Source organism: Rhyacophila brunnea, unplaced genomic scaffold, assembly GCF_057557595.1.
Source record: "Rhyacophila brunnea isolate RB1 unplaced genomic scaffold, BYU_Rbru_1.0 scaffold_14, whole genome shotgun sequence".
Lineage (NCBI taxonomy): Eukaryota > Metazoa > Arthropoda > Insecta > Trichoptera > Rhyacophilidae > Rhyacophila > Rhyacophila brunnea.
In genome coordinates this window covers 18,421,394-18,446,258 of record NW_028232796.1, presented here as the reverse complement: position 1 = coordinate 18,446,258, position 24,865 = coordinate 18,421,394, and the positions used below count along the sequence as shown (strand labels likewise).

Here is a 24,865-nt window from a genome sequence, read left to right as displayed (position 1 = left end):
AAGAATGTTGGATTATGTATAATCAAAATAGGTTATGGAAAATTAGCTTAACAAAACTTAAGTATGTTTGTTTAATAATTAGAATGTTACATTTTTAAATCTTATGAATTATTCGTTGATTAAAAAAATAGTTAATTAAAAATTATTAGCAAGTTCAAGTAAGTAACAACAAAAAATCTTGGAGTGATCCGTGACGTCGGTTAGTAATTAAAGTAATACCTACTTTGATTTAAAATACAGAAGCCGATCGCCAATAGTAGCTCAATTTGGAAAGCGCTTCACTGAATATTAAAAGCCATTAGTTGAAATTTGTCACAATTAAGTATGACTCCTTTAGCATAGTGGTCCTGTATGCGTGGGCGCGATACCCGAGAGATGCAGGCTCGATTCCTGCGGGGTGTCTTACTTTTTTCAAAAAGATTTTTTTCGATTGGTTATAATATATTTTCTCAGAAGTGTTTTTAAAATTATGTATGTTAAATAGGTAAGTGCTTACAAAGATTTGAAAAAACTCACAATCTGGGCTGATTTCTAATTTCTAATTCTAATTAAGCGAATATTTTTTATTATGACAGTAAAGTATTTGAGGAATTATGTCAAATATTCAAACCTAAATAGATAAAAAGCGTTCGAAAATATATAGGGACAGTCGATATTTTTAAGAAGCCGATTATATCTTTATTGATTTTAAGATGAGTTTATATCTTTATTGATTTTAAGACGGGTTTATAGTTAGTCCATATATGGCCAGTTGAGCGACCGTTGATCTGGAAATTCAGTCGTGCGAAAAATTGTATTTTTCTGATTTATATTTAGCTTAGGTATAGTATATTCCGTCGAGTAATAAGGTTTCACGGGCTATTGCCTTCGGATCGCCCGAAAAATGTTTTTTATCGCCAAACGTTTACTGCCTAATAAAATAGTCTCATATAAAAAAAATATAATAATGTCATCAAGCATGTATTTAAAATTTTTCTATGATTAAATTTGATAAACTATTGTACTTAATCAATTTTCTTGCTGAAGATTTCTTTTATTCTAACAGAATGTAATATTGTCACGATTTCAGATTAAATTAAAAACTTTTATCATAATTATAGTTTAAATAAAAAAAAAACTAATTGGTGGCGCTTTTGGCAGTGGACTGTAATTTAAAGATGCTAGTAGATTACGGATCTAGAGAAGGGGTTTATACAGGGTGCCAGAAACTGGCCTTTTATGTTGAGAGGGCTGGTGCGCGCTGGAGCCGGTTCGGTGTTCACGCACTCACACACTGGTAAACGGATGGTTCGGAATGTTACTCTCACGGCTTTGCTTAGTTTTGGGATGAATTATGATGAAAAGTTCAAGATAGATGATATACGCGACGTTCGCTCAAACCTCTACTCTGTGGAGGCCCATATGATCCTATTAGGATCGGACATGGTCGGAAAAAAAAGTTATAACAAGCCCGCACGCGACCGCTTTCTTGATGTCACTCGAGCTAACTAACCGTTATTCGTAATCACGGTCATCTCATGACCCGTAACTGCTAGTCGTCCTGGTCTTACGATAATAATAAATAAGGAAAATAAGGAATGAAGGCCACCACAATTGGCCCAACCACTAATATTAACTCTTTGCCGATACATTATTGTTATAGTTAAATAAATGTGTTGTTTTTCATTGTATCAGTTTCAGTATTGACTTATATGTATAAAATTTTGGCGTTTTGGACCAAATGTGTATTTAATGATAAGCCATTTTGTTTATGTAGTGTTTTTATATATTTTAATTTTATGTAATCGTTATCATAGTTATACTCCTGTCATATTAGAGCAAAGTAACTCCTTACCTGAAAAAATAGTTCCCGTAAAGGGGAAACTTTGCATATGTAGCTGTTTGTTCATTGAAGGGTTCACCGATTTGAGGGTTTCCATTTTTTGTTGTCTTTACTACTACGTTATTGTTTCGCCATATGGATAATAATTAATACAGAAAACTAGATTTTGATTAATGTTTATTATTTTATTGTTCAAGTGCGACTCACTATTTATATCAATTAAGAGGAATTATAATACTGGTTGATGTTACCATACATAATATAATATGTATAATATTAATGCCCAGTAACGGCGGCATAAAACTATTTTCAAAAAAAATTAAATTTTACATATTTTATATGATCTAGCAACAAATAAGCTATTGTATCCCATTTATTCTTCTATTTTTTTCTTTTATTGTGTTAACTGTCAATACATGGTGGAACTGCATTATATGATTGATTAATTTATTAAAACGCAAAAAAATATATTTATTTCACTTTTTATTTAGTAAATTTGAACCGGTTTTGTTCGTCTCAAAGGTCTCAAAAAGTGGAATAAGTACAAAAAAATGCGTTTTATTAAATTAATCAATAATATTCTTCTTTTTTGATCATTTTATCTCAGTGGAGGTGAATGAACATGAAATCTTTGCAGGATATAATAAATTCACTAGATGTTATGCGATGGATGCCCGTCTTTGAATATCAGTTGTTAAAATTAATATACTCTATAAATATCTGATTCTAAGTTAATTATGTATTAATCATATTGCTTTTTTCCCGTACTGACATGGACTACTGCCAATCTCCAAATCCTAGGCATGCAATATAGTTCGACTGATGACCAATCAAATCACTATCCTCCCCTAATAAAACGCTGCCATCTTGAAATACAAATACTTATATTAACAACTGTATCGTTTTGCTTATTGCAGATTCCGAGGTCGAAGACTTGGGAGAGACGCCAGCTCGTTACCGTCCAGATTCCATAGGCGCCTTGTGCAGAGCTACCAGATTCACTGAGGCAGAGATCAAGAAAATCTATCGAGGATTCAAGGCCGAGTGCCCAAGCGGGGTGGTCAAGGAAGACGCCTTCAAGGTCATATACGCGCAGTTCTTCCCTCAAGGAGGTATGTAGATAGTTTAATATATCATTTTTATGAGAGGTCTATATGTTAATAAAATATTACTTTTAATTATTTATAATGAAAAATGTATTTACTGTTTGTTGTTGTTTCAAACTGGTTTGAGTCTTGATATGAATGAAAAAATAAACACCATCGCAATATTGATAAATATTATCAATACTACATAAAGGTAAGTACAATATTTCAATTTATTATTTTAATTCTAAATTTAACATATTATTGTTTTGTCATTCGGTACTTGAATTCAATTAAATGCCACCTGCAAAATAAATAATTACTACAAATTTCAAAAATTAGAATAACTTACCATATCATTATAAGATTACTTTCTTTATACTACTACTCGTTCAACAGTCACCACAAAATTCGTATTTGAATAGTTTTTTTTTTACTTAATTTAACGTATCATACTCCAATCATAATATGACTAATGACAATATAGTAATCACAAAAACTAACCATTTTTCTACTACTCCATGTAAGATTGTCAGCACGTAGATTGCTTGTAAACTGTGAAGCATCGCTGCAAGACAAGGGAATATTGACCACAGTGATATTATAATACATGTAACTATGCTACAAGGAAACGAAGTATGGCATTGTAAGACAGCATCCAGAACGCATGTCTCAGTCACGTGAAGGGTGTTACCAAGGACTGATGTGTCATTATACGAACCCATTTGTTTGAACTTAAGATTCGGCAGAGATATCAATAATTTATGTGATTGTTTCGACGCATTTTTTAAACCTGTAGAAAAATAAAGGAAAATGAGCTAATATATTTAAAAAAATATATATATATTTTTATACATTGCATTTTATAAATTATATAAAAGTCTCATTGATGGAACTCTAATACTACATGTTTTTAATCTAAACGTAATGACTATAATAATTAAACAAGACGTACGTTTTATCTTGTTCTTTGTATAGAAATGGAAGATTTATTGTTTTCCTCTATTTTCCTCTCTCCGATTGATTATGTCATATAGTTTACCATAAAGTATTTTTTTTAAATATACGTTAAATGGTAGTGGTATTTAAAAAAAATGAGTTGACGTGACCGAATCGTGTCGATCGGTGATTGATTGTTCGGTAGGCATGTGAGACACGGAGAGAAGTGACGTCATATCCGATTTGGATTCCATGCTTAATGCTCTACCTCAGTTGAGGCACGGTCTAAAAAGATCGTGGCTAGGCGATGCGCGGATTGCGGGTCGCAGGTGCAAATGACGCATGCCGAATGAAATATAATTTATCATATAAATCCAACATGCGTCCATTTAATGTTCTGTTTATTGTTATATAAGTAACAATAATAATATGTTCATTGACATGTTTTCTTTTTCAAGTAAATGCGTTACGTTTTTAGTCATCTTTACACGATTTAAGAATTAATACCCCCGTCACCATCACGAAACAAATTGACGTGTTCCCAGCTCGACGTTCTCTCTCCTAATGCCAGCGAGTCCAAAATTTCGTCGCGCCTATAGTTGAAAATTATTTGCCGTTTCACTGACGTATCGTCTTAATGTTCGTGATAAGGGAAGAGCAGTATACTGCATTAGTATTTTTATTTTCTAAAAACAACCGCCACTGAAACATATGAATCTATCACGGTCATTTTGAATCAGCACATTTACGGGCAAGAAATAATAAGGATCTTTGTCTCCAATAAAAGGAAATACATTAAAAGTTTATTTATGCCACCATTCAATTATTTCAACAAAAAAAACTTCATGTATAATAATTGTATTTTTTGATTAAAAAGTTTCTGATGGTGTATGAAGTGGTTCTGTGGATTTTAATATACATTTCTGTTTAAAATAGGAACACAACTGCATAGAATGAATTTGCAGTAAAAGAAGAATTTTCGCTCCTCTCTGACGAAAAAATAGATTTAAACTTTCGTATACACTGTCCGTAAAAACTTTCCAGATACTATAGTGGTCCGTTCAACATATTATTACTCGTAAATACTCCAATATACCCACACACACTCTAATACATTCGTATTTTATCCGTGCTTTTAGTGTTGCCAACTTTCGTCGAGAAGAATAATATCATAGAAAGTTATAAAGTAAGAAAATAAGCTATTTGGCAAAAAAAATAGTTTTCTTGAAAAAAAATGCTAGCTATTAATTATCAGTGTTGAACGAGAAAATCCTATGAAAAATACACTAGGTACATATCTTGAGAAAGAAAACATATTTTAGAAAAACCTCAGAAACATTCCCATTAGAAAAAATTCTACAAAAACCGACGTAACAATTGAAACTTTTGTGTGTGAAACTCACATCATTCACTTCCGTGGTGATTATTATTACTTTATATGTATAATAATTTCATCATTCATTACATCATCATTATTTCAATATTGAAAAAAATATAATAACTGCTTTTTTAGTTCTTCCGATAAAATTTTACGAGACTTATTGAAACTGCAGTGTAATCCAAAAATTACGTCAGAGCTTTTATATGAAGAGCTTTTTAGGAGAATTGGGAAAACTATCTACGTTTTTTCCCACCGTTAATTTATCAAAAAAAATGTATATCGTGGTATGAAAAAAATATAACGTCCCATGCCAGTTGCTATTTTTGCAAGCGATAGTGAAAAATACTAGATCTGGCAATAAAAACGTCAAATTAGCAGCGCTGTTGGTTTTACGTTCACTATTCATGTGTACTGGCCGTTGTGGAAAACTTTATGCATTAAATAATTATTATCCCTAGTTATAATAATGACCGAATCAGATGTGAAAATTTATATTAATTTAGAGTAGGTATTTTGGTATCTCGTGTTGATATGAAAAAAATGGCATCACTAAACTTAGATTTTATTGAGGGCGGACGTGCTCAGCGTAGGTCAAAATTGGGCTTTTATTGTATTTTCAAAGCATGATCCTGGACATTCCTTAAACGTTGTAGATAATCTATTTATATAACTTTGAAGCCTTATTATCCTTTATATTTATTTTAAACATTTGATGTCTGCATAAAGTATTTTTATTACATAAAAATAGTATTCTTTTAAACCTCTCGCTCTAATATTTTAGAATATAGTCATATCATACCGTTTAAAAAAAATCGGTTAGGTACATGTTCAAACACGCGCGTTAACATGATCTTACTCCCTACTTCAGTTTTAATTTATCAATTTATGGCTACGGCCGTATGTTGTAGCTTAACCACTGGGGAATGCCAAAATAAAAACACTACCTTATTATTAGGTCAATAATTATTATAAAGCAATCATTATTCGTTAGATTTTTATCACACTTAAATGGTCAAAGACATAGCTTATAATGAGTATCTTTAGAATTATCTTCAAATGTGTTAATCTTGCCCATTTTTTGAATAATAAAATGCCTAATTCTTGTCAAATTTGGGATCACAGAGATTATAAACATAATTTTTTATCGTAAATATTTCACTATAATAATGTCGACATAAATTATACTAATGGTTTTATAAATGCGTTTAAAAATTAATAAATGTAAAAAAATTTAACACCACTGCACATGCATGTACTGAAATATGACTATATTCTAAAACATTAGAGCGAGAGGTTTAAAAGAATACTATTTCATGTAATAAAAATACTTTATGCAGTCATCAAATGTTTAAAATAAATATAAAAGATAATAAGGCTTCAAAATTATATAAATAGATTATCTACAACATTTAAGGAATGTCCAGGACCATGCGTTGAAAATGCAATAAAAGCTCCATTTTGACCTACGCTGAGCATGTCCCCCCTAATAAACATTTTTTTAATTAACACATGCGTTTATACAACGTCAGTTTTTGATACGCAACCATCCACTGTCGTCATTGACGTCCCAAGACAAAATGACACCCCATTTTTTATACCGTATTTCTTAACTCGTATTCTTATTTGTCCGGACCATATCTTGCAATCGAGTTTTAACTAACTTCCCGACTAGCTAGACATTTGAAACTTTTATAATATATCAGAACACAATGCCAATGCAATTTTTCATAATTTTAGCCATCTTTAAGTAGAATTGCATTCATTTTCAGTTAATTCTGTTTTGTATGAAAAGTTATTTCGACACCATTATTAGTTGCTAGGGGTCTGGGGTCCTAGCAACTAAATTATTAATATATACGTGCGTTACTATGGAAATCAATATGACATGTCAAGTACAAATTTTTTTGATCGTTTAATACTTTGGACGCTGAAGACGCACCTGGCGCGTAATGACCAGGCGGCCAATCGATGTAATTAACGTGCATATTAAAGGTGGTAATTAAAAAGTCATTATCTAGTCGGCAGTGAATGAAATGATTCAACGGAAAATTTAAAAACGTTGTATATAAAAAGTTCTTTTTATCTTGTAATTATTTTATCATGCTTTCATGACACCAATATCTAAGAAATGTGTTGTATGGATACATTAATAAGAATACCTATACCACTAAATCCAATTTAAATCCTAACTCTCCTGCAATAGACAAATATTGCGTGTCTACTACGGTTTCAGATAGATACATTTTAAAATACATGTAACAACTTCCAAAACTCGCAAGTGACTAGCAAAAATATTTGGATAAATTTTAAATTAGGTACGTATGTACCTACCTATAATTCAAATGTAATTCGCAAATCTGCGCATGCCATTGTTGATCACCAAGGACGTGACTTCCAAGGACAACGGAAGTAAACTAGACATCGCGAACCCGACAAAAAATTACAGCCCTGTGAAATCTGTTATAGTAACTAACACACTTTGATTCCGACCAGTGAGCTGATTTTTTTAATGGAAAGATATTTCCGTTATTACTAAGTTTAGTTAGCTATTTCTATATATACCTAATGATTCTCCTCGATTTTACGCCCTTCAGGTAACTGCCGTGTCCAAGCGACGCTCAATCTGCCTACCCCCACGGGACATGTATGATTGTCGTTCACATACAAACCGCCTGATTTGTATAATATGAACGTTAAAAATTGAGGGTAATTTCAAATTTGACATCTACGAAGACACTAAATATTACAAAGATCTAAGGAAATCCTGAACATGACACGTCATATTATGCCGTGTTAGCCATCATACGAAATATTAGTTCAATGAAAATATTTATATTTTGCCAATATAATTAATTCTTAGAGAAACTTAGACCAACGAGATGACGTGTTTTCCTCACACATTGAGCTCTATCATACTTCTTCTTTCTTTCGACCATGTCCGATCCTAATAGGATCATATAGGCCTCCACAGAGAAGAGGTTTGTTTTTATCAGATTTTGTTTTTTTTACGAGAAATGGATGTCAGCCACTTGCTCAACCTATCAGTGGCGCACCCAGGATTTAATATTGGGGGGGCCCAAGGAAGAGAATGTAAATTAGTCCTATAGGCTCTTTTTCTTCTTCACAGCCTAATTTCTCGTTTATCGGTCTTTTGTCTATTGCACTCGGTGTACCTACACCATGGTCCCCACATCCTGAAACGGGCCCTCAGGCTAGAATATTTCGGGCCCCCCTACCTACCGCTAAGATTAGAGGCAGTTTGCAACACTACATTAACGTTTTTCATATTGTGTTTTAGTTCAAATTAAGGGTAGGTACTTATACAGTGAATTATTGGCGATTTTTAATACATCTACTTTAATAATGGAGCTGTCGAGTATCGACTCATAATAATCAAAAAATATATAGTCATGAAGTATAAGTATTTTTACGATTAAAGCTAATTTATGATGTGTGTTTATCTCACTTATCTGGTCAACCCGACACGCCGGGCCCCCACAGCCCGGGCCCTCAGGCTAGAGCCCTGTCAGCCCTCCCCAGCCATGACCTACACCACTCCGGTATTCGGGTGGACACCGAGAATTTTTTGACAGTTCCATTAGGAATTGGGTTTATAAAAAAACTTGACATTTGTGTTTCGAAATTTTTGTGTTAGAAATTAGAATCTAAGAATTTTTTCTAAAAAGGGTGCTGGAGAATTATTACAAATCATTTTTTTTGCCGTGTTTTTATTTGTCTAAGCCCAAAGGTATAGTTTATTGGCTTTCAATTTCAATGTTTAAAATCATTCTGATAATTTTCATTTTTGGGGGGTGCCAGGGCCCCTTGGCTCCCCTCCTGGGTGCGCCACTGCAACCTATTAGGTCCATACCCTGACAGACACAAATTGAAAAACAATATGTGTAATTGCCAGACCCAGGATTCGAACCTGGGACCCACGGCGTTATAGTCCAACGCTTAAGCCGCGCGACTACCGTGGGTGTAAAAGTACAAGTAGGTAGTAGTAAAATTTTACATTTGATTTTATGTAATATTGTAATATTTATTGAGTTTTATATGTGAATAGTGATAATTATATGTAATAAATTAGTTAAAGATTATAATATATTTATTCAAAACATATTACAGTGGTGTTGAAAGATTTTGTACGTCCAGATATTTAATTGTTTATTTTAGTTTTATGTTTGGGACCATTTTCATATAAAACTTTTTTATTACATAAATAAGATAAGTATTTTCAAAATACTCGGCATATAATAATAATATGAAATAATATAATTCCGTGGTAAAAAAGTAAAGTTTTACATCATTGTTTTATACGTATATTTTGGGCAGACGAAGTTCGAAGTCCCCGGACGGTGATTACTTTTTTACCGCCAAAACACCACCGAAAGAAATTTTACAAAACCGAGGTTCACCACAGTAACTTTATTATTTCATCTCAGTGCGTGCTAGGTACTATCATATTTTCCCGCTTAACGGCCCACGTGCTCGTCGTTGGTCAAAATTGAGTTTGTATTGTATTTTCAAACCATGATCCTGGACACTCCTTAAACGTTGTAGATAATCCATTTATATAATTTTGAAGCCTTATTATCCTTTATAGTTATTTTAAACATTTGATGACTGCATAAAGTATTTTTGTTACATAAAATAGTATTCTTTTAAACCTCTCGCTCAAATGTTTTAGAATATAGTCATATTTCGGTACATAACTGTGCAGTGGTGTTAAGATTTTTTACGTTTATTAATTTTCAAACGCATTTATGAAACCATTAGTATAATTTATTGCGAGATAATTTTTGTAAAATATTCACGATAAAAAATTATATTGATAATCTCTGTGATCCCAAATTTGACAAGCATTTTATTATTCAAAAAATCGGCAAGATTAACACATTTGAAGATGATTCTAAAGATACTTATTATAAGCTATGTCTTTGACCATTCAAGTGTGATAAACATCTTATGAATAATGATTGCTTTATAATAATTATTGACCTAAGAATAAGGTAGTGTTTTTTTTAAATACGCCATTTCTTTTGTCATTCCCCAGTGGTTAAGCTACAACATACGGCCGTAGCCATAAATTAACAAACTATAATTAAAGTAGGGAGTAAAATTATGTAAACGCGCGTGTTTGAACATGTACCTAACCTCAATTTTGACCTTCGACAGAATCAACGGAAAAAAGTTGTCTATTACATATAAAAGCATTATCAATGGCTCAGTAAACGATTGATTGTTTTCTCTAACATCTGCATCTACACTATCTATGAAAGTAAATATTATACAGATGTATTTTCAATGACGTTTACATATCATTGCCAGTGGCGGCCGCTCGGACAGCGTGAAAAACTGCACTCCTTGCTCTCCGACTGTATCATGTTTTCTGTCAAAACTATCGAAGTTCACGTTAATGTGATTATTTATACATTCACTGTAAATGATTGATTATTATTAAAGAGTTTACCTTGATTTTTCAGTATAGAAATAAAAATCTATTTTAAAAAAGATATATAATTGTTTTTCACCTTTTATGAATAATTGTAAAAAATATTCTTAAAAGTAGTGACGGTTTTATCGTCACAGAAGCTTAATATTGACAGATTTATTGGCCCTTTTGTAAAAATATTGGCATTTCGCTAAAAGATTTTTTAACACTTTTATTGTTTGTTTTATGCTTGGAATCGCTTTTTTAAGGAAAAGCATACATCATTAAATTTAAAGGTTTTAATACTTGTTCATAAAGTAGACACCTCATCTGCCTCATTTAAAACCGCCACTGGTAAAATATAATATCAAATTTATCTCAGAATATTTTAAATCTGCGTGACCGTATTGTTTTTAAGTACCTATTCAAATTCTCTTTTTTAAAGTAGACATTTGCGCATAAATAGTCTCGTGAAATGTGCCTAACTGAAAAGTTTACTTTGAACTTTTAACTTTTCAGGCGTGGCTTGGTTTCCTCAGTACATTTTAAAAATTCAGAGCCTATCGCGCGGTTGTCTGTACGTAGCGGCATTAAAATTTAACAAGTCCTCAAAAACTTGCTCAAATAAGGCAATATTTTCCGGAAACATTCTCCAATTTGTTATAATGACACAATATTTTAGACGACCTCGTTATAATTTCTGTTATGCTCGTGTTTCAAAACAAAAACTTTAGTTGTATTAATATTATAATATACAAAAGCCATTGTTTATATAATACTGCTACCTAAAAGACATTCTATAACCTGTTACTTAAATCAAACGAAGCAGCGTGTAAGTTTTTAACTTATAGTTACATCATTAACTCCCAACCAGAGTTCCACGAAAATTTGCAATGTCTTACGAAAAAATATAACTTTAAACGTTTTTAATACTTCAGTAAACAAATAGCCTCGACGTGAACTATTTTTAAAAAATATAATATTTTCAATACTTAGCAAGGTTATATAATTATTACATCATAGCCTAAGTATTATTAAAGAGGGATTTCACTGACTTACGGAGTCTTTCTAAAATTTATACAAAACAAATAATGTCAAATATTTATATTGTATTAATATAAGATTTTCATGCGTTAATTTACAATGCTTTTAACTGACAAATAATTATATTTAACAACAAAATAAACTGTAAGAATGTAATAATCATCAAATCACCAACTAATAATGATTTCAAGATAATCATTGTATAAACATGAAAAAGTTAATAGTTGTAATATCATATCACTAATAAATACTATCAGAATACTGAGATTTCTCTATAAGTATAAAAAATGCACTACGACGGGGGTCTTGTAGCGTCTCGTAAACTTGTCTACATTTACGAGTCATTGTGTATTGTAACTTATACATTGATAAATTAACATCCTATAATATAATGAACCCAAATAAAAGATAGCAAGCATAATACATCTACACGTATTTCACTTGTAACCTAATCCACCGATTCCACAAAAGTATCGAGTGTCTTACTTAAAAGAGTGAGTAAAGAGGGAATGAGTGATTGAGAAAATAAGTGATTGAATGGGTGAGCGAGTGAGTGAGTGAGTGAGTGGGTGAGTGAGTGAGTGGGTGAGTGAGTGAGTGAGTGAGTGACTGAGTGAGTGAATGAGAGAATGAGTGATTGAGTGATTTAGTGAGTGAGTTGAATGAATGAGTAAGTGAGTGAGTGAGTGAGTGAGTGAGTAAGTGAGGTGTGTGTGTGTGTGTGTGTGTGTGTGTGTGAGAGAGAGAGAGAGAGAGAGAGAGTATTGCTGTTTTACTATATATTTCATGTGATATTGAAAACATCAAAAACTTGATTACTGAATTTCTAATGTCTAAAAATGATAATATAAATTATATTAAATTCTACAGGATTGTTATAAGGCGATAGCTATTTCAGTTTTAACACCATTATCAAGACTAGATAATGGTAATACAACCGAAATAGCTATCGACTTAAGAGCATCATGCAGAATTAAATATAATAAATGTATATAATCATTTATGTAAGGAATTCTACAAATAAATGCTAAGTTAATTTATTATAATGTCTACTTAAGTCATAAAATGAATTTTAATATGGTTTTCTTAAGGCGAAGTCTTCACTGAGCCGTTTTTAAAGAAACACCTAGCGGAAAAATACGAAGCTTGCAATTTGAGGTTTTTTTTTTTTGATAATTTACAATTTCAATTGTATTAATTAATAAATATGTATCTAAGAACATTAAAAAGAAAAATATTTTTTATTTTAAGTCAAAGATAAACTTACAATCAAGCTTCAATAATTAGCACTATATATAAATAAAATTTGATATAAATAAAAAGGATTTCAAGTTATACACATTTATATGTTTTATAAAAATCGATGTTTTTTAAAATATATATAAAAAATATTAAAACTATGAATTAGTCAAAAATCTCTTAAATCATGCTTAGAAAACTTAATAAACTAAATTTTTACAATAAATATGACCATAAAATATACGTAATAATAGGGTGCGGTTCGATTCAACAAATTCACTTTTTTATTTCATTTTTTACAATTGTAAGTTTATATGTGACTTCAAATAAAAAATATTTTTCTTTTTAATGTTTTCATTTCTTTTTAATTCAATACATATTTATTCATTAATACAGTTGAAATTTTAAATTATCAAAAAAATGTCTCAAATTGCAAGTTTCGTTTTTTTCCGCTAGGTGCCTCTTTCAAAAAGGCTCAGTGAAGACTTCGCCTTAAAAAGTAAAACTTATTTTAAAAATGCTAGTAATTTTAATGAAATATGTATACGTCTGGGCGTGCTATAACTAACTATACGCACGAGTAATTTTTTTCTCGAAATGCCTACGTGTTAACAAGCCATTGTATAGAGTGCGCCGGACTTACTTGTGAAAGTATTCCACGAGCTATCGGCCATTGGTGTAGTCAAAACGCACAATATCCGTTCGAGGAGTATTTTATTTGATAGTTCATACACTCGAGGCTCTACCCTTTATGACGCTAAATAAAACGAATTCTTGGCACGCATTTTCTACATTAAACAGATATCTTTCAATAAGGCACAGTCACGCATCGTCTATAAAAATAGATTATTAAAATACAACTATCATCAAATTAGCTATTATTAGTGTAGTGATCAATTACTTTACTTTTATGATATTATTACAAAATTTCAAACTACCTTCATATTATTTTATTAATATATTAATGATTTTTATATTAAGGATAACTTCTACTTATTAGCTATTGAAATTAATGCATTGATATTGCGGTATAGATTAATATAAAATAATTAAACGGAAGTACGATGTCATAATTTTTGTTCAATTGGCTCCACCATGTCAAAAATAAAATTTGGATGACACCTAGATTTACTTAGACTACTTACAAAGCTGATCACCTTTCAATTTGTGGAAGTTGAATAACATTATTAGTAATAATTCGCATGAATCTTAAACGGGTCGATTAATTGAAAGATAAAAGCACTCACCCGGAAACTGAAAGATGTAATTTTAAGTCTAACTTGGTAAAAAAAAATATTAGATTTTGTTAAATATGAATGTTTCTGAGGTTTTTCAAAATAATGTAGTTTTATGAATAGTATCAATACACGTTTGTAGAAAAAAATAATCGTTCATTTTTTAATTATATTTTAGAGCCAACTCTCCTCCCCTGTGTGATAATTTTCATAAGCGTAAAGAAAAAAGTACTTGGCACTTTCCCCCTAATCCCATCGACCCCGAGACTAATAAAGGGAAAGTGGGTATGAGAGTTTTTCTGAACTCACATTCAAGCCCCCTGCCCCACTTTGGAAACTTATTTTCTTCTTAATGGGATTCCCGGATCAGACCTTAAGGTCTCGTGTAGGTAAGTAAAGCAAAAACTACCCTCATTCGTAATTCTGCCCACTTGCCGCACTGCGTTAATTTCGCCACTTATGTCTAAAATCGTAATTTATGAATCTAATGAATATGTCATTTATTACTTTTGGTTAGGTTGTGTTACTTTAACCACCTCAAGCAGTATATTTCACTTTTTTCTTCACTCCGCACTCATGTTTCTGTTAGCGATAGCAACAACTTAAGATATTGTGTATGTATGAGCATCATGGATTCGAGGTCGTAGCGAAGAGTGACTATTAAAAGACGGTAGACTATGGAGATCAAAAAAATAACACGCAAAAATAAACGCACACGTTTCTCTCATGCTTACAGGAATTAAGAAGATAATAATAAAAATATACTTTTGAAATGTAGGTACCCACTAATGGCAAAAACTGCTGACGACCAACTGGTATATTGTCTGATTTTTTTTAAAAAAAATGACAAATTGGTAAGAAAATAAACTATACTGACTATAGAGATAAGGAATCCTTAACCATAGACTACTTTTGTTATGAAAACGCCCCCTTCTGTATTACATTTACCACTGACAGCTGCTGTCAAAATAAATTCGCGTGTCTATAAAACAGTCCATACACTCAAATTCATTTAACAGTTTATCTCAATATGGATATGAATAGTGTTAATTCGTTTGGCATGTACATGCAGAATATTATTTTACTTTTTATACGCCAGTCTTCAGAAATACAAGATGCCAGACAAAATGACACTTGACGCTAGTGTTACCATGAAAAAAAAAATATCTTGCGGTGCCTGTGAATTCACGTATAACGACTGATAACGGAAATATAAAAGTATTATAATTAAATATTAATTATTTAATTATAGTTATAGCATTTATAAAGTGCAGTTGTAATATTTTTGTCATTGTTTAACAATTACAAAATAATTTACCTAAAATATAGGAAAGAGAAATTTTAAAGATGGTATTATTTTCAATAGAAAAAACGAACGAAGCTTTTAAGATGAGGTGAAAAAACGAACGATGCTTTTCAGACGAAGTGAACCATAGACAACATGATTTTAACTAAGAGCGCGATGCTCAATCGTCTGTCATAATTACAACAAAATTACAACAAAACACTATCCAGAAAGCCTTTCATAGTTATGATCGAGTTGTCTATGGTCCACCAGATCTGCAATAGCTTCGTTCTGTTTTTCTATTGAAAATAATACCATATATAAAAATTCTCTTTTTCATAATTTAGGTAAATTATTTTGTAATTGTTAAACGATGACAAAAATATGAAAAATATACAAAATAAATTCAATAACTATAAATACACAATTAATATTTAATTAAAATGATTAAATGTCTCCGCAATTAGTGAATAATATAAGTTATTTTTTGACCCATGTTTTTCCCGATACGGTAACACTTGCCGTTGAAATGTCAGATTTTGTCATTTACAATTATTACAAATATGCCATGATATGAATAATTATATAGAGTGATTAAAACTAATATTACCATGTTGGTGTGTAAGTAACTAAGTACTTATATATTTTAACTACCTATATATTGGTTTAATATTACATAAATATCTAAATCCGAATAAGAAAAGTTAATTCATAATTCATTGACACTGACATTTCAATTCGATAATCGGTTTTACTAAATTAAGACATGTACAGAATCAACGAAAGTAAAGGAAATATGTCGTATTAAATGTCACGGATATTTAATAATTGTTCAGTACCCATATTGAGATCAATTGTTAAATGAATTTGAGTGTATGGGCTGTTTATAGACACGTACATTTATTTTGACAGCAGCTGTCAGTGGTAATTGGTAATACAGAAGGGGGTGAGTTCATAACAAAAGTAGTCTATGGTTAAGGATTCCTTATCTCTATAATCTATAGTTAACAGATGGATTTCGGCTATTTACCAATTTTACTGTAAGTTTGTGGTAAGTATGAATTGAGCATTACGCCCTAAGGACGATGTTTCTGCATAGTGTTTAGTACTAAGGAAATTTTAGTTATGACAAATGTTTCTGCATTCCGCTACTCGTAAGCCGGCGCTCCATTGGCACGCAAGTCAGACGATTTACAGTCTGCGGACTTTTTAATCCGCAGACCAGGCTCGTTGGATTTCAAACATGTTTGATATTTTACTCTCCGAGTTGCCAGACTTCGTCCGTCGATCGCTATGCAAATTCGATTGGACGTTAATACGCAATCATTCAGACCGTAAAAAATCTGTAATTGTTTTAAACAGTTTTATTGATTAATTTGTTAATTTACATATTAGAAAATGAGAGATTTACTAATTATTTTTTAATTTGTTTTTATGAAATTCATAAAAGAAAACGTAAAACTTGTATTGTTTTTACTGCTATATTATTAATGCAAGTCTTCATATAAAAAAATTATAGGATTATCGGAAGACATTACGATAATCGCAACTTTTGACTTTTGACAGCTCGACTTTTTTATTCGTTCGTTGATCAGTAGCTGAGCATAGACAAATTGGACGATTTATTATCCTCGGACTTTTGGCTCGCCAATGGAGCGCTGGCAGTAGTGTATAATATGCCATAATGGAAAAACTTAACCTTAAAATTGCGCAGATTGTAATTTCTTCTACTGCGCAAAATATAATTATTGTTAACGTTATTTTTTCCTACTGAAGCCTATTGCGTCGTTTCCTCTTGCTCGGCGTCGTATAATACGTCATATTTTTTGTTAAAACCATCAAACTTTACACTTACGTGGTATGTTTATAGACGTCTTGATTATTTCAAGGATAATGTGCGTCAAACTCCATACAAAAAACAACTTTGGCTTACTAAAGCTTCTGAATTCGACACAATGTACATAATATGATCTGTAGGTATATTCTTAGTTCAAATAAATATAAAATAATTACAAGATAAAAAATAACTTTTTATATACAACGTTTTTAAATTTTCTGTTGAATCATATAAACTTGACTTGACTAGCTTAAACCATTAAAAAAAGGTACTTGATAGAAGTAATACTGAAATGTCATTTTGACATTTCATATTGATTTTCACAGTAACGCACGTATATATTAATAATTTAGTTGCTAGGACCACCCCCTTAACAACCAATGATAGTGGATTGGATTACGGGTTTCTTACGAAATAACTTTTCATACAAAACAGAATTAACTGAAAATGAATTCAATTCTGCTTAAAGATGGCTAAAAGTATTAAAAGAATGCATTGGCATCGTGTTCTTACAAATTCTAAAAGTTTCAAATATCTAGCTAGTCGGAAAGTTAGTTAAAAATCGATTGCAAGATTTGTACTGGACAAACAACCACCGGACAAACAAGAGTACGAGCTAATAAAAACGTTGTAATAAATTGAAACAGTTGACGCCTATGTTGGTATTTTCTAAGAACATTGGCTTGAAATAACCGCCTAGAATAGAGTATTCGCTACTGATTCGAGATCAGTACGTCGTACCTTAGATACTTGAATAATGTTCTGCGTTGATAACACTCACTACGGCCTATTTAAACCTTCTTCTATCAACGCGTTATAATATATGCACGTATATTTACGCGATACCATAGAAGGCCTGGCAGTGGCTTGCCAAAATTGACGCCATCTCTCTATCGCTGTCGTTGGGGCTTACCTCAAAAGGACGATGCGATCAGAGATTAATCTTACATACAATGTTGCACTCAAAACCTTTATGAAATGATTCTCCATATCTACCAAGAGCCAGATAAACGTATACTTTTTCTAAAATCAATTGGCGTATGAAAATAACAAAATTTATTCGTCGCCATCCTATTTTTTAATCATTCACAGTTTAGTAACTGTCTCAGTTAGACTTATTATTCCACATATATTTACGTGGTGTATTGCATAATGTCAATCATATCCCCTGTCAGTATCTTCATATTAAAATACTTGAAAAGCAGGAGTAACTCAAGCCAATTCAAACTTTATTGCGCTGATCGGCTAGTGCGAACAAGTGTTTTTCTTTTTTCACTTGCAACACACTTACCTATCCTGAGCCAGTTGTGTCAGATCTCCAACATCTTGGTTATTGAACTACTTACAGAGGCTGTATATAAAAAACAATTTCTTTCTAACAATTATTTTGCTACCCTCTATATTTTCTTGTAATATACATTGGAATAAATCACATTGCGGAAAATATAACCGAAGCATGCAGCTTTTTTGCATTTAAATCAGCTATAAGTTCTCATGTTCTTTTTCAATACATCCATATCTCGAAAGTATTCAGTCTATATTTTTCGTTCATTTGACGTTCTGGCTTCGACTATATACGGGTACAATGACTTAGTGTTAACGAGAGATAATTATTTAGCTCACAATAAATTCACAATATCTGTGAGGAAGAAAGTCTATTCTCATATAAAAAAAGTGTCATCGCATATTAAGTAAGAAGTAATTTTATCTTATTTTTATTTTATTTTATTTATTAAGGAAACAAGCAGTTACATATTGATTACAAAAGTTTAAAATATAATAATGAAAAGTTATTGCAACCGGCAAAGTTTCCATAATATACATTATAATATAGCTAAGCCTAACAAGATAGAGATTACGAATAACATAAATATAAAGAAATTACATTAGAAAATTACATTAGAAAATTACATGAGAAAAATGAGGAATAATAATGAATAATTAAATTATATACAAAGAAAAGTAACATAAAAAAATATAAATATATATATATTTATACAAAATTTTGGAGATAGCGCGTTTAAATGAAACAGGTGAATTATTAAAAGGATCAACGGTGGAGAAATACATATTATAGTTTAAACAAGAGCGCCGAATAAAAGAGTTCTGTACATAATTAGAACCGCTACGACTGATATGGTACAAAGTTTGGTTTCGCGTAAATCTTGATGGACAATGGAAACTCACCCTTTCGAGTAGGTTTGGCGAGTCGATAAAACCATTGATAATTTTAAAAAGAAAATATTGATCAGATATAGAACTTCGACTTTCCAAAGATGGTAGCATAAAAGTTGCATTGGTCGAAATAGAATTAGATAAATCATAACAGTAAGCTTTAAAATTGACGTACTTATGAAATGTAAAAGTAATGATACAAGTCGATTCAACATAGTTAGAAAGCACCTGTGACAGTCCCTGTACAACTTTGAAGAACAAACAATGATCATTTCTTTTGTCAGTATTATAGTTAAATAAAAACTATGTTGACCTCTTGTAGTGGATGAATTATTGAATCAATTAAATATTGCAACACAAGAATCATTACTAAATAATGTCCAACTAGCTAAATAAATAGTGGAAATATTAAAAAATACATTATTTACCTTAGAATCCGGCACACAAAGTGTAATAATGTAACATTTATTATAAATGTACTAAAATCTACATCGTCATTGAGATAAAACTGACCATTTCGTGGAATTAATTTGTTTGCATGTAATATGGAGTGATAAATTCGTTTTAATTATGCCATATTATTAAACGTAACAGCACTTAAAAGTTGTCAGCCTTATCCGTTAGATTTATTACTGTAACTAGTTGCAAATTGCTTTGTAGAAAATAAAAACTATTGAGAGACGAATTTAATTATATATTGTTTTCAGAGAGAATATAGAAATTGAGTTTTAATTATTAATTTGAAATGAACATGTTTTCTCTTTATATTATCTAAAAGTAGATAATCACTATATGTGCTAGCATGTTTAAAGGGGTTGGTTGTATTGGTTACATTACATTTAAAATATTCAGACATATGTATCCAGTATTTTATTTTATATGTTAACTTACTGCACAGAATAAAGTAATTCTGCGTAGAAAAGTTTTAACCATTTTTTTGCTTGCTGCAATATTTAGGAAAATTTTCAAATTTTGCCCTATTCATTTGTTATAATAAAATACATTGACATCTCTTTTATTGTGGAATTGTTAATTCATAGTGAAACTGCATTGTATTATAGATTAATTTAATAAAACGCAAAATTTTTGACGGATAATGCAATGTATTGGTAGATTATTTGTGTCGCTTTTTGAATTTTTTTTGTAAATACCTGTTTTATAAAATATTATTTAGTTGAATACACTATAAATGAAATTTATTTATTTACGTATAGTGAACATTACAAATTCTTTTCACTGCATGACATAAATAAAACAAATATGTAGAAGCAGTACTAGAAAAACAGTCCAAAAATAGTATAAAGAGTAAATACAACGTTCCAAGTGTTAGTATGTTCAAAAATATGTATTAATGATTGTATGTACAATTAATCATAGAAAAGGATTATTTATAATCATATAACGATAAATATTAATGTTACCGAACAATAGACAACGTTATGAATCATTCTGAAGATTCAATGTTACAATATGAAGTGTAGCATTACACTCAAATAATATATACTAATACAATAAAACATCTTCTGGTTGAAGGATTTGCTTTACTTGATCAAAAATAACAGTCATTATTCAGAGCGGTTACGTACACAACTGAAATATTCACGATGACTTCCAACCGCCAAAAGGAAAAGTAACCATAAAGAATAAAAAGTATTTTTACACAAAATAAATAACGGCTTTCTCTTTGAGTCTATTCAATATTTTAGCATTGAAATATTTCTCTACTGCTTTTATTTGGCTCGTATTTAAAACAAGATGGAAGCCGACGTAAAAAATGCGGGAAATGTAATATGCACAGACGCAGTTTCTCTAAGGATTCCGGTCGTTTGCACTTTCGCTTGCATAGCTTTCGTTCTAAAAATTGATTTGCGGTGTACTTAAAACTAAAATAAATCTTTATCTAATACCGAGGTACATGGGATGTCATAAATTGTTGAATGCTATTTTTTTGTTTTTAACGGATTGCGAAAAAAATGTAAACTAACATTATGTTACTTCATGCTTATCGCAGTGATGACAATACTATAATTTTAATTCTGCGAAAATGTAAAATACTCCAAATATACCAAAATACTATAATTTTAAAGAATTCAAGACGAAAAATGTTCTTGTACTATATATTTTTCAGAAATACTATAATTTTTACGCCTTTGTACTATAATCAGCATAGAAAAAGATAGCAACACTGGCTTATCTTTCATGCATGTCTATCAGTGTGATACTGCATGCAAGACCTTGCGCGTAGGACTACTAACATTATGATATCTACGTAAACAGCAACCGGTAACTTATGGTTACCTAGTAAACATTTGAAATATTTTGATTGTTGATTAAATACGCAAATACAAAAGACTAGCAATATTAAATATGGATGAATCATTCCACACAGTACACTTCATAAGCCATTCTCAAGGTGTATTGGCATTATTTGTTACGATGCATGTTTCAATGCTTACAAACAATGCCATTACAAATGCAAATCGCTTTTACAATAAATATGGGTCACTATAAAATGATTTACCCATACTTTTTATTATATTATTATCAATGACATTTATATTAACTTTCATAAACAAACGATTTTTTAGCAAGATAGATAAATTTCCTTCAATGTTAAAAATAATATACGAATCCAAAACACTTTACTAGGTATACTGTATCTGGAATACGTCAAATTGAGCCAATTAACTGCCGATAAATTATTATTGCACAGTTTCCACAGGTCCACGTTCCTGCAACCTGTTAAAACGTCTAAATTATACTACAGAATGTATTGTCAATGAATATGTCAATGTATATGTCAATGAATTTTTTGTTTTAAAAAACTTCAAATATTTAAAAAAAAAAAAAAAAAAAAACAGTGTTTTATAAACTCAACAATGTTGAGATATTTTAACGGACATATTTTCAGCTGAAACTAGAATCATTTCGTGAATTGGAATGTGGAACAATTTGTTTCTTGTTTTTTTTTATATATACATATATATTATTCCACTCCCTATTGAAATCCAGGCCAGTTCGTCCGTCATTCATAGTCAACTCTATAGACAAATGTGCTGAGGTTTTCGAAACAGTTTTGCGATCTGATTCAATGCAGCCAGCCAACGATTCCGGTTTATAGAGACTATAGAGAGACAGAATTTAAAAAAAAACTACGAAAAACAATTTTGTGGATAGTTGTACTGCTTTTCATTCATAAATTCAAATGAATAGAAATGTACGCGATGTTACGATGCAGTTATTTCATAAATAAATGAAAAAATATTAAAATATTCAAAATTCAAAGTAAAACATTCCTCACTGTTAGTAGTATTTACAGTATATATAAATATTGAATGAGTATTAAAAACAACTTTCAAAACTTCATAACAATATCGTTTCATAGAATGTAATTACATTTTTTTGTCATTTTTCTTTTGTACAAGGAAAGATTTATACACTATATAAGTCTTCGCTTTCAGTATAATATATCGATACCATATTTCAATAAGGAATCAACTCAAAATTTCAAGATTTTGAGTTAATAATGTCATTCGATATAAAAAGGTCTTCTTTTTATAATTCAGCAAAATAAATAGATCCAAAAATTCTTCAATGTGTCATAAAATCGAATAACCCTTTTTGATATTAATCATTAATTAAATTATATACTGAAATGTCTGAGTTAATTCCTTATTAAACTGGAAAACTTCATTGTGCATTATTGAATTCCACAAAACTAAATTTAAAAAAAAACATACAATTTCTTCAAAATCAAGGCTTTAAAATTAATTTTAAATTCTGCTAAAGAATTCTCTTAATTCTGCTGTCCTAATTATGCTAAAGAATATATCTTATTCTTGGAACATGTTTTTTGAGTTGTTTTCCTATTGAAATATGGAATCGAAATGTTGTACACGACCAATTATCTTCTAGTATGCCCGTGTGCAATGGGGGTTTTCGGATCCGGAAGATGATTTTTTTTTGTATTTGGATTGCAACACGAAGCATTCGCACAATCGTAAGTAAGGTGGAAATTTTCATACAACTTTAATCGAAGCCACGTTGAATGTTTTCACCCAGCATCCCAGTTTTACAATAATATTGTTACTGTTTTTATTGTGTGATATTATTACAATAAAAATAAATATTTACGATCACATTCTAAGTTACCGTATTAGGACCAAAACGTGTCCTGAAGACGAAAAATATTTTTAACCACAGTGGTGTAGAAACTCTGAAAAGGGATAGTGAAACTTTTTTAAATACAATAATCAGAAATCCCTTTTTTATATTATATTCGACAATTTTGTGGACAGATACATATTTTTTACTATTCTTCGATTCACATGGACCTAATATCTAAATGACAGTAGAACCCCATTCAACTGAATGAAACTGAATATATACAGCTTAAAATCAAACTACCTACCTATTTAATTGTCTTCCAAAAATAGCACTAGGTTAGGTAAACATATAGAAAAACTAAAATAGGAAATGGTTATAGGTATGTGTATTGTCATGTAACTGAAGATATTCAGTTCTGTTTTTAAATTTACATGCGTATTTAAATCTGAGAAGCATGCATTGACACTACTTTTTTATCACTGAACAGAGGTTGTAAGTATGGCTCCGTATTCGTCTGTACATTGTCTGCTTTATTCACATTTACATACTTCTAATAATTAACAATAATCTATTAGAGGAAATTTTTCACTATATTATTTTAGTGTAACAACATATATCATAGTAATGAATCGATTAACACGTTATTTATTTCCACCATTTTTTACATTTACACCATTTCCGGCACATAATGTGGCGTATTCTGAACTAAAACCACCCTAAAACATTGTACTGGGAGTATTACAGAAATAACTATTCAATACCCTGGTTGTAAATAGGTACTGAAGAAGTATGCAGGATTTTTAGTTTGAATATTCTTAATGTTCGATTGAGTCTAATTGAGAATATATATACTCTTTTGACGTATGTTACCGCAGGCTTACTAAAATCTAACCTAAGTAGCCTTTATGGTACCCAGGTCGCAATAGTCGGTCGACCCAACTGTAGTTTTGATAGACCGAAAAAACTTTTTCCTTTCAATATGGGGACACTCTCAAATTATGTGATTTCCACCTGTGATTTTCCAGATAAGCTTGCATATGACTCTATTAGACTAAGCTGACAGGGCTTGGCGGCGAAACCATCATGGTCAGTTCAGTACTAACTGTCCAATAAGCACAGCTTTTATAATGATACTCGTATTAAAATATTATGTGTCGTTAAATTATCTCTACTGTCACTATATCGTCTTCGAGGTTATCTGAATGTTACGCATATAAATCGAAACTAAAATCTTCTTCTTCTTCTTCCACCCTGTCACGTCCCAACATTGGGGCATAGGGCA

At 30.9% G+C, this 24,865-nt stretch overlaps 1 protein-coding gene across 1 annotated transcript in view; it reads left to right on the top strand.

Moving 5' to 3' along the window:
* The window catches only part of LOC147075682 (A-type potassium channel modulatory protein KCNIP1-like), a 198,948-nt gene that overhangs the window by 108,794 nt on the left and 65,289 nt on the right, over positions 1-24,865 (top strand). Inside the window, exon 3 of the mRNA XM_085942362.1 lies at positions 2,740-2,934. Within this exon, the coding sequence (XP_085798488.1) occupies positions 2,740-2,934 (195 nt within the window). The remainder of the gene's footprint in view (positions 1-2,739; positions 2,935-24,865) is intronic.